Source organism: Myotis daubentonii, chromosome 7, assembly GCF_963259705.1.
Source record: "Myotis daubentonii chromosome 7, mMyoDau2.1, whole genome shotgun sequence".
Classification (NCBI taxonomy): domain Eukaryota; kingdom Metazoa; phylum Chordata; class Mammalia; order Chiroptera; family Vespertilionidae; genus Myotis; species Myotis daubentonii.
In genome coordinates, this window is record NC_081846.1 from 80,395,926 (window position 1) to 80,408,242 (window position 12,317).

The 12,317-nt window shown below is 39.8% G+C and overlaps 1 protein-coding gene and 1 non-coding gene across 11 annotated transcripts in view; both read left to right on the forward strand.

The window, feature by feature from the left end:
- Positions 1-11,518, forward strand: part of NCKAP5 (NCK associated protein 5) — a 941,160-nt gene extending 929,642 nt beyond the window's left edge. For 9 of the 10 annotated variants that reach the window (XM_059704629.1, XM_059704625.1, XM_059704622.1 and 6 more), the window contains one exon: positions 10,000-11,518. In XM_059704629.1, coding sequence (XP_059560612.1) covers positions 10,000-10,281 — 282 coding nt within the window. In that variant the 3' untranslated portion in view covers positions 10,282-11,518. The remainder of the gene's footprint in view (positions 1-9,999) is intronic. The other variant, XM_059704632.1, reaches the window with a different exon arrangement.
- LOC132238956 (small nucleolar RNA SNORA3/SNORA45 family) lies at positions 1,866-1,994 on the forward strand. Its single transcript, XR_009453922.1, has one exon. It is a non-coding gene; the product is annotated as a small nucleolar RNA SNORA3/SNORA45 family (small nucleolar RNA).
- Positions 11,519-12,317: the final 799 nt, after the last annotated feature.

Consider the following 12,317-nt stretch of genomic DNA (forward strand, 5'->3'; position numbering starts at 1 on the left):
CTAAAATTCTGTAGCACACACAAAAAAATGTATTTTTTCCCAATCTGACAAAAAAAATAGGTATAATTTTGATTTATTCACACCGGGTGGCTATTGTTGTGTTGGCTGTTATCAGTTTTTAATTTGACAATCTAAGAGAAAAGAGGTCAGTGCCTCTGACTAAACTAGAGGCCTGGTGCATGAAATTCATGCACGGGGGTGGGGGGGAGTCCCTTAGCCCGGCCTGCACCCTCTCCAATCTGGGACCCCTCAGGGGATGTCTGACTTCCGGTTTAGGCCCAATTCCTGTGGGATCGGCCCTAAACCAGCAGTTGGACATCCCTCTCACAATCCGGGACTGCTGGCTCCCAACCGCTCGCCTGCCTGCCTGCCTGATTGCCCCTAACCACTTCTGCCTGCCAGCCTGATCACCCCCTAACCACTCCCCTGCCAGCCTGATCACCCCCTAACCACTCCCCTGCCAGCCTGATCAATGCCTAACTGCTCCCCTGCTGGCCCGATCACCCCCAACTGCCCTCCCTGCTGGCCCAATCACCCCTAACTGCCCTCCCCTGCCAGCCCGGTCACCCCTAACTGCCCTCCCCTGCTGGCCTGGTCCCCCCTAACTGCCCTCCCCTGCAGGCCTGGTCGGCCTTAACTGCCCTCCCCTTCTGGCCTGAGCACCCACAACTGCCCTCCTCTGCCAGCCATCTTGTGGCTACATGGGGGTGGCCATCTTGTGCAAGGGCATGATGGTAATTTTCATATTACCTCTTTATTATATAGGATAGTCAGGTGTTACATGTTTTAAAAATTCTTACAGCACACAAGTTGAAAATCACTGGGATAGGCATTTAGGGAAAAATCTGGCAGGGGGTCTGGTAGGACACAAATAAGAAATATAAAATATGATCTCTAGCTCAAAAGTCAAAACAAGGCAAAATTCCAATTTGGCTTAAATAGTAGGGGTTTTTTTTTGTTATTATTGTTTCATTTTTATCAATATTAGAGGCTTGGTGCACAAAATTCATGCACTGGGCTGGGGGGTTCCTCAACCTGGCCTGCACCTTCTCGCAGTCCAGGACCCCTCAGGGGATATCCGACTGCTGTCTTAGGCCCGCTCCCCTAAGCCAGCAGGTGGACATCCCTCTCGCAGTCCAGGACCCCTTGCTCCTTACTGCCCGCCTGCTCACTGCTCCTTACCACTCGGCTTGCTGCTCATTAGTGCTGCCGCAGAGGCAGGAGAGGCTCCTGCTACCTCCACTGCACTTGCCAGCTGTGAGCCTGGCTTCTGGCTGAGCGGTGCTCCCCCTGTGGAAGCGCACTGACCACCAGGGCTCAGCTCCTGCATTGACGTCTGCCCCCTGGTGATCAGTGTGCATCATAGCAACTGGTCATTCTGGTCATTCTACCATAACAGTAGCTTAGGCTTTTATTATATAGATAAACAAATAATTAAAAATCAAAGATTTTAAAAATAAGCAAATATTGTTCTAGATTTATGGCCTCACTTTAAAATCAAAAGATAAAGACCCATGTTTCTGGACAGCAGCTATAAGCTAAATTTAAGTACAGGAATATCTTGTTTTATTGCACTTCACAGATGTTGCATTTTTTACAAATTGAAGGCAAGAGACTCCACCAGCAAAGAGATTATGACTCACTTTGTTGTGATAGTCTTGAACTGAACTCACAATATCCCACAGGGTTTACCTGTAGCTGCTCCTTCCTTTGAAATAGGCACCTGCTCATGGGCTGACCACAGTCCTCACCACTCCCTATCGCTCCCTAACACTGAGGCTGACTGCCAGTTGGCCCTCATCGTCACTCTTGTGCAGGAGAGAGATGAGTACAGAAATATTTTTTTACTATAAGAACTCTTGATGCCCGAGACTAGAGTTACAGCTTGACAGCTGTTGTCCTGGTGTGCTGGAGTTCTCAGAGAGAATCTGCTGGTCTCGGTTCACTGGCGAACGCTGTAAGTGCCCCCGGTAGTGCCCAGATCAGAAACATTGGGGGAATAAAGAACTCTTGTTGTAATCACCTTTCTTCAAAACTGAAAAAAAAAATGCTGGGAAGACCATGCGATTTTTCTTACAGCCTATTTCCGTCACCTTCCTGGCCAATGTAGGTGCTATATTTAATTGAATAATATTGCTATAATTAATTGAAGAAACAAACCTACAAGCATGAAGCATTTAGAAAGCATGATGCATGCTTTGTGTTCAATAGGCAGTGAGTGTTTTAATGATAACTACATCTCTTTCCTCATCTCTACCTAATACATTGTTATACTTTTCACATCCTTTCCAAGACTACAAATTCTTTTAGGCTAGTGATTCTCAAATTTTAACATGTTTGAGAATCACCTGATGAGCTTGTTAAAATTTGGCTGAGCCTTAGCATTTCTAATGTAGGAAATCTGGGGAGGGTTAGAAATTTGCATTTCTAACAAGCTCTGAAGTTATACTGTTGTTGGCCTGGGGAACACAGTTTGAGAATCACTGTTCTAGAATAAGAACTCTGTCCTACTATTATTTCTTTATTGTACTATTGAGTATCTATTACTATGTGTCAGGATCTTAGAGTATTGTATTTCTAATATGTCAATCCTGAAATACAGGTGTGTCTTCTCATCATTTACACCTGAGGAAGCATGCTCCTGGGCACTGACCCAGCCCATGAAAGGGAAAACCTGAGTGAGATTCAGGCTCAAGTCTGTCTGCTTCCAGGGCCCAACTTGCCTCCACAGGATGCGATTTTATTCAGTTTTATATCCTCAGTTTCAAAACCTTTCACCTGCCTCATCATAGAATTTCTAATAAATGTTTATTGAATAAATTTGAGATCCACACTGACCAGAAATAGTCAAGGAAAATGCTTGTGGTTCTTGAATGAAGAAAAAGTGGGAAGATATTCAGGTGATGAGAAAATCATATTGAATGCCCTTTATTTACCCACATTTAGTATAATCAAAGCACTTCCAACTTTCTCAATGTATTTTAGTATTGTACTATATAATTCTTTGTTTAAAAAGCCTAAAAATTGATGTGACATGAATAGGGACTCTTGCACAGAGTTAATCCTAACTCTGGAGCCACTCTTCCATAATCAGCTAGGAATCTGTTCCTCAGCCTACCTATGGTTGCAAGGTAGCCACGTGAGACTGAAAATTAGCTCTGTAAGCCATGCACCTGCACGTTGATAGTATAATAAGGTAAGCAACACTTCAAGGATGATTTTTCAAGTATTCTCATAGAATTACGCCATTTTCCATAGCAGAGAGAGAAACTCTGAGCCTACTCTTGGAATATTGAAGCGATCAACTTCTGTAACTTTTTTCAATTCTCTTTCCATTAAATATTTGACATGTGATTATATAAAAAAATAAAATGGCAATAAATAAGTACCTATCAATAAGAACCTTAAATATAAACAGATAAATGGTCCAAACAAAAGGCATAGGATAGCTGAATGGATAAGAAAACATGACCCAGGTATATGTTGTCTCTAAGAGACCCACCTCAGAACAAAAGTTCCACACAGACTGAGAATGAAGGGATGTAAAAAATATTCCATGTCAATGGAAATGAAAAATAAGAGGTATAGCAATACTTACATTGACAAAATAGACTTTAAAACAAAGGCCATTACAAGAGACAAAGAATGCCACTATAGAATACTAAAGGGGATTGATGCAACAAGAGACTATAACCCTGGTAAACATGGTAAACATATGTGCACCCAACATAGGAGCACCTAAATATATTTTTAAAATCTTGGTGGACATTAAGGGGGAGGCTGACAGCAAGCAATACAGTCATAGTAGGGGATTTTAACAACCCATTGTCATCATTGGATAGATCATCCAGACAAAGATAAACAAGGATCCCTGGCTGGGGTAGTTCAGTTGGTAAGAGTGTTATCCCCATTACCAAGGTTGCAGGTCCAATCCCCTGTCAGGGCACATATTAGAATCAATGAGTGAATGCATAGATGGATGGAACAGGAGATTGATGTTCTCTCTCTCTCTCTCTCTCTCTCTCTCTCTCTCTCTCTCTCAAATAAATTTTTAAAAAATCTACAAGTCAACAGCAATCTTAAACAACACATTGGATTGGATGGTTTAAATTAATATTTTCAGAACATTTAATCCCAAAGCAGCAGAATATACATTCTTCTCAAGTGCACATGGGATATTAGCAAAGATAGATCACATGTTAGGACACAAAATAAGTCTTAAGAAATTCAAGAAGATTGAAATCATATCAAGCATATTCTCTGACCACAATAGTATACTAGGTGTACAGGTTAATAATAGCAGATTTTGTAATCAAAGAAAACATGATGATTTCAAGAGATACATCAAAAGTGCTTTATTCAAAATAATGTCCATCACTACCTACACATTTCCCCCATCTTTCAAGTAATTTGTGGGTACCGTCCCAATAGAACTTTTCTTGTTTTGAGGCAAACCATTCAGAAACCCAATTTTCCACTTCTTCCTACATTTTGAAGTGCTGCTCAGAAAGTGCGTGTGCCATCTATCAGAACAAGTGGTAATCTGAAGGAGCAAGGTCTGGTGAATACAGTGAGTGGGTAAATACTTCCCAGGCAAGATCTTTTAACATGTTTTTAACTGGTTTTGAATGTGTGATAGTGCGTCATCATGAAGCAAAATTACTTTGCTGTGTCTTCTGGCCCATTCTGTTGCTTTTACGATCAAATCGTGGTTCAAATTGATTGTTGTCGGTAGGGATCAGTATTAACGGTTTCACTTCGTGGTTCTCAACCTTCCTAATGCCACAACCCTTTAATACAGTTCCTCATGTTCTGGTGACCCCAACCATAAAATAATTTTCATTGCTACTTCATAATTGTAATTTTGCTATTGTTACGAGTCATAATGTAAATATCTGATATGCAGGATGTACTTTCATAATACACCACACCTTCCTGAGCATTGTCTTCTTTCCGAAGCGACTTGGCCTTGCAGTCATTGGTGGTGGTTGACCTGGATCAACCCATGATTTTGTGCATTTGAGATTCTCAAAATAAATCACTTTTCATCGTCAGTCACAAAAAAGACTTTCTTTCATGCTGTTGAAGCAACATTTTACTGATGACTTTTTGGTTTTCCATTTGTCTTTCATTCAGTTGATGTGGCACTCATTTTCCTTCCTTTAAAATCTTTTCCATTGCTTGTAAATGATCGGAAATTGTTTGCTGAGCAACATTTAATCTTTCTGCAAGTTGTTTTTGAGTTTGACACGCATCTTCATCCAATAATGCTTGTAATTGTTGATCTTCAAACTTTTTTGGTTGACCTGGACATCTTTGTCATTCACATTGAAATCACCACTTTTAAAGCATTTAAACCAGCATTCACAAGTATTTTGAGATGGAGCATGTTCACCATAAGCTTCCTGAAGTATTCAGTAGCACTTTTCTTTAAAATAAAGTAATGAATTAAAACTTCCCGCAAATGCATTTTTTGGGCATAAAATTCAACATTTTTTTTGTTTGTTTTTTTTTAAATATATTTTTATTGATTTTTTACAGAGAGGAAGGGAGAGAGATAGAGAGTCAGAAACATCGATGAGAGAGAAACATCGATCAGCCGCCCCCTGCACATCCCCCACCGGGGATGTGCCCGCAACCCAGGTACATGCCCTTGACCGGAATCGAACCTGGGACCTTTCAGTCCGCAGGCCGATGCTCTATCCACTGAGCCAAACCGGTTTCGGCAAAATTCAACATTTTTAAGTGTAAAAATGTCTATGATGTTAACACCTTCAGCAAATTTGACAAATGAAGTTTTGAAGCTTTTGTCAATACAACAAAATAGCATACATATCAAATCGCATATATATCAACATATGTGTAACTCCATCTATTGAAAAAAAATCTGCATTATTAACCAGTACACCTAGTAAAACCAGAAACCAACTACAGTTAAAAAACAAAAACAAAAAACAAACAAAAAAACCCCTGAAAAACATTTAAACATACAGAGGCTAACTAGCATGTTATTAAACAATGAATGGGTTAACAATGAGATCAAGGAAGAAATAAAAAATTATTGGAAACAAATGAAAATGAACACACCAACAACCCAAAATCCACGGACCACATCAAAAGCAGTCCTGCGAGGGAAGTTCATAGCACTACAGGCCTTCCTCAAGAAGTAAGAAAAATCTTAAACAATCTAACTCTACACCTAAAGGAACTAGAAAAAGAACAATATATAAAGCCCAGAGTAAGTACAAGGAAGGAAATAATAAAGATCAGAGCGGAAACAAATGACACAGAAACTAAAAAAAAAAAAATCACTGAAGCTAAGAGCTGATTATTTGAAAAGGTAAACAAGATTGACGAACCCTTAACCAGACTCATCAGAAAAAAAGTGAGAGGACACAAATCAATAAAATAAGAAATGAAAGGGGAGGTATAACAAACAACATCACAGAAATACAAAGATTGTAAAAAAAATACTATGAACAATTATATGCTAATAAATTGGACAACCTGGGTGAAATGGACATATACCTAGAAAAATACAAAAATACGATCTTCCAAAACTGAATCAGGAAGAATTAGAAAACCTGATAGACTGATCTCAGCTAATGAAATTGAAGCAGTAATTTAAAAACTCCCAGTAAACAGAAGTCCTGGACCAGATGGCTTCACAGACAAATTTCACTAAACATTTAAAGAAGAATTAACACATATTCTTCTCAAATTATTCCAAAAATGTCAAGAGGAGGGAAGACTTCCAAGTTCTTTTTACAAAGCCAGCATTATTCTAATTCCAAAACCAGATAAAGACATTACAAAGAAAGAAAAGTATAGGCCAATATCCCTGATGCACATAGATACTAAAATTCTCAAAAAATATTACCAGACTGGATCCAGCAACACATTAAAAAGATCATACACTATGATGAAGTGGCATTTATTCCAGGAAGGCAAGGTTGGCATAATATTTGCAAATCAATAAATGTGATACATCACATAAACAAAATGAAGGACAAAAATCACATGATCGTATCAATAGATGAGAAAAAGCATTTGATGAAATCCAACACCCACTTATGATAAAATGCTTAGCAAAATGGGAATGGAGGAACATAACATAATAAAAGCCATATATGACAAACCTACAGCCAACATCATGCCCAGGTTTCGGTTTGACCTCTAGTAGGGGGCTTGAGGGAGGCAGCCAATCAATGATTCCCTCTCATCATTGATGTTTATATCTCTCTCCCTTTCCTTTCCTCTCTGAAATCAATAAAAATATATATATTTTTAAAAGTATAAACTCAAAATGGATAAAAGACTTAAATGTAAGTCGTGAAACCATAACAAATTCAAACTAAACATAGGCAGTAAAATCTCAGACGTCTCTGGTAGCAATATTTTTACCGATATATCTCCTGAGTCAAGGAAAACAATGGGAAAAAAATGGAACTTCATCAAACTAAAAAGCTTTGCATAACAAAAACAAACAAACATCAACAAAATGAAAAGGGAACTCACTGGGAGAACATAAGAACATATTTGACAATGATACATTTGGTAAGGGATTAATTTTTAAAATATATAAAGAACTTATAGTATTCAACATCAAGAAGATAAACAATTCAATTTTAAAAATGGCAAAGGACCTGGATAGACATGTCTCCAAAGAGGACATACAGATGGCCAATAGACATATGAAAAAATGCTCAACATCACTAATCACAGCTGCCAGAATGAGATATCACTATAATGAGATATCACCTCACACCTGCCAGAATGGCTATCAACAAACAACAAGTGATGGTGAGGATGTAGAGTAAAGGGAATCTCATATACTGCTGGTGGGAATGCAGACTGGTGCAGCCACTTTGGAAACAGTATGGAGTTTCCCCAAAAATTTCAAAATGGAACTTCCTTTTAAACCAGCAATTCCACTTCTGGGAATATATTCTAAGAAATCCAAAACATTAATTTGAAAGACTATATGCACCCCTATGTTCACTGCAGCATCATTTACAATAGCCAAGACCTGGAAATAGCCCAAGTGCCCATCAATAGACAGTTGGATAAAGAAGCTTTGGTACATTTACACATGGAATTCTATGTGGTCATAAAAAAGAATAAAATCCTATCTTTTCCAACAGGATGGGTGGACCTGGAGATTATTATGCCAAATGAAATAATCCAGTCAGGGAAAGACAAGTGTCATATGATTTCACTCATATGTGGAATCTAATGAACAAAATAAACTGACAAAATAGAAAGAGAGGCATGGATACATGAATAAACTGACAGCTGTCAGAGGGAGAAGGATTGGAGGACTGAATGAAAAAGGGTGAAGGAATGAGCCAAAAAAAAAACCAAACCCATATACATAATACCTAGACAGACAACAGTGTGGTGATAGCCAGAGAGAAAGGAAGTGTGGGGGAGCCTGACCTGGGCAAAGGTGGGATAATGGGGATGGAAATGAACTTTGCTTGGGGCGATGGTCACAAGATGCAGTCTGCAGGCGATGTTTTGTTTAGTTGTACTATTGAAACCTGTATGGTTTTGTGAACCAGTATCATCCCAATAAATTCAACTTAACAAATAAAAAGTAAAGTATTTAACATGCAAGAGTCATGGGCATTGGCTGTGTCCGTTTCCCCCTGAATCAGAAAGCAGTTTCCTCTTTTCACCTCTGTATGTCCATCGTGACAAGGTAGGGATGGGCGGAGGAAACAAAGGGCACATGTGAGAGCCTTGGACAGCAGTGGTACAGAAGGGTTGGCAAGTTAAGTGGAATATTGGGGTGGCAAAATGAAAAAATACAGGTCATTTTGTCTGTTATTACGTAAGAACATGGCAAAACGAGAGCATGGACGCCAGCCAGACCGGAATTCAAGGCCTGTTCCCTTTCACTTGCTTAGTGACCTTGGGCAAGTGGCCCTGTCACTCTGAGCCTTGTTTCCCTCCTTCAAATGGGGAAGTGGCACTTGCAGGTTTGTGAAAGGCTTGTAGATGAAATGTGTCCGGTGTCTTTTACAGAGTGGGTGGTTAGTAAATGATAGCTCTCGTCATCATCTCTGATCCCTGTCTGTACTTCTTTCTGGGTTAGGGTGGAATTTTTGCCCGAAAGAGGAAAAGGTGAGAAATGAGTTAGTAGCTCAGCCTCCTCCACACTGTTGCTTTTAGGATCTGGACTGTCTCTCCTCCCACCCCAGACCTTAGGAGCCACTTGAGCAGCTGAATATAGTGATGTTCATAGGGTTAAACCTCCAATAATTACTAAATCTGACTGCCATGTTTTATAAAGTTCTAGAGACTACCAGTAATGTCCTAAAAATATCCCTGTTTAAATTGGTGTTACTAGAACCTCCTGGAGGAGTGTGGTTACTAAGGTACAGACTATTACCATGAATTTTAAGCCCTTGGGCCTTCTAGAATCTACTAGTATGCCCACTGGCCTGGAAACCTCTTTCAGATATCTTAAGACTGGCAAAGGGACCAAATACAAACATGGCAGTGCTTCTGATGAGTTTAACATATACTTAAATTTCTAGGCAATTTAAGGGATCGTGTATTTCTGTTTGCTTGTTTGTTCTGTTTTTACATATAATCATAATTTCTGGCTGAAATTCAACCCCTGTCCATACTTAGCAACAGGATAACTAATACTATTTAGTAAGAAACGGGAGTAGTCTGAAACTTTGATTAAGAAAAATAAGGCACTTTACCTGAACAAATTTCAAATGGATCCATTTAAAATGAAACTAAATGGCACTTAACTGGTTTGCAAATTGGGACCTATTCATCTCAGGAAAAATGATTCAAGTCTTAATTTATCCCTAAAATTGGCTTTATTATTACATTTAATTATACTAGAAGCTTGTTAAAGACTTGTAGCTTCTTTCTATCCCTTTAAACTGCACTTTATAGAGACAATAATTGAATATTGGATAGAAGAACTTGATTTCCAAAGAAATATGTTTCTAATATTTCCTCTTTTCATTGCAGAAATTGAAACAAGTTGAAGAAACAAAAGAGGACCCTGAGAATAGATTATCTAAAATTTCCCTGGAGTCGTTCAATAAATATAACAGCAATACTGTGATTTTATTAGAAAAAGACAAGAACTCTCCGAACAAGGTTGAAGGACGAAAGGAAGAAAAGGAAAAAAATGAAGAGGCATCTTTGAGTAGCTCAGACCGGCCTGGGGTAGACAATTTGGAATCTCTGAGTGATTCCTTATATGATAGCTTCTCTTCCTGTGCGAGTCAGGGTTCGAATGATGCATAAAGGACTTTTCCCCCTCAGTGAGCTGGAAATGGAGCACTTAAGAGTCAGGGGTTGGGAGGGGCAGGTAGAGATGACAACAATAAACTATTACAACACCAGAGCCTGCGTTTTCAGGTTCACAGCAAGCAACCCACTGGAGCTTTCTTCTCTGACAGAGCAATAAAGATAGATTCCATGTGCTGTGTTTCATAAGGATTAAAAGTAAACACACCCATGATACAGAAGTCTTAATTTTGCACTTTTTAAAATATTTGTACAGAAGTTGTAAATTTTTTGGAAAAGAAATTATATTTGTAGCAAAAATAAATAAATGGAATCCGTGCCATGCTCTTGAAATGATGTACTAAGTCTTTTAGAAGTTGATGATAATATATTTTTTAAAATTCCAACTAAAGTTTTTGTCCAGTTCATCATCCTAGTGCTTAAATTGTTTGTGGGTACACTCCGAAAACCTAAAACAGGGCCTGATAAAACAAACAAACAAACAAAAAAACAGAGGCTAATTATAATCTCCAACTGCCAATCTTGATTTGATATAAACTTTAATTCTAGTGCAATTTCAAAATTGCTGCCAGAACTATTCAGGCTTAGTGATAAGTATAATTCTGCTTCTTCTGAGAAGTGTAAAGAGTACTGAAGTGTGCCACTGATCCGTGGGGATGCGTATCAGAAGTGACCTAATTCTATTTTCAATAGCAGATCTTCTTTCCAAACATTTCCTTACAGCCTCCTCTACTTTGTCCTTCACTATGATGCGGAACATTTTGGTTGATTTTTATTTTCCAGCTCTTTTTATTAAAATCTGGGCAATCTAGAATGAAAGCAAATTTCTATTTACGATGCTCACTTTTCTAAAAGAAAAAATTAATGGTTGGTGCTATGAAAAATTCTTACTTTTTAATATCCTTTTTTCTACAAAGTGTTTATATGTAAGGATACATTCTATTTTAAAGGTTATGTGTATTTTTTCTAGATGTGAACTATTTATAATTGTTTTTGTACAGGAGCTTTGTAAACTAGGCATAATAGAAATATTTTTAGACTGTATAATTACTTTAGTACACACCTGTTTCTTTAAAGACTATTGTATGATCAGTGTTATGGGGTAAATTTGTGCAATTTGTTATATTTGAATTTTATTGTCTTAAATGAAAATTATGTAACGTGTCATTCATTGTCTTTCAGACCTTTAAAAATTTTTTTTGTTTCATTTCTGAATAAAAGTCCTATCACAATGAACCCGTGAAAGCTTACAGGAACTTGTTCAAGGAGCCTTTGGCCCAGTGTAGTTGTTGGGATCTCACACGTGCTCCCAGGATGAATTGCCCAATGAATAAATAAACCGGCCCTCGCGCTCCCGAGATAGTAATTCAGCCAGTTGTCAGATCCGAGTCTGCTGGCAAAGGAGTACTGGTCAAAGCATTTCAGTCTCCCCAGGGGTTAACCGGCTAGAAGAGAAAGGAAGAGGGGTGCAGAAGGCGAGGAGCGGAGGGAGATAGGGACTGCTCTGCAGAGGAATGACAAGGAAGTCCTTGAAGCCCGTTTCCAGCCCGCTCTGCTGGCCGGATGGGGAAACGAAAGATCCGCATCCCGGCCTGCGAGAGCTCCTCCCGGAGGTGGCCGAGAAGGTGGAGAGCGGCAACGCTTCTGAAACTATTTCCACAGAAAGGGGTGCTCCCTAGGGATTTGGGGGGCGGGTGGGAACTGCGGGGTTGGGGGCGGGGGCACCGAGGCTCTCCCGTGCCACCTGCTGCAGGCTCCGCGGCGAGGGAGGTGGACGCGGCCGGCGCAGCCCGGAGGCATCCCCGGCGGTTCTCTAGGTGGGTCTCTGGAGCCGGAGGGGAAGAACGGGGGTGGGGAGGGGGCAGAGCAGCAGGACCGAGTGCGAGTGCGGGGCTGGGAGGACGCGGGAGCGTATTCCAACGGCCCACGGATCTGAGAACAGGAGGAAGCTTCCCGGCCCTTTGGGAGAAGGGGATAGAGCAACTCCCTTCTCCATTCCAATTTGCTTCCTAGTGGGAGGCCGCGGCAGCGGT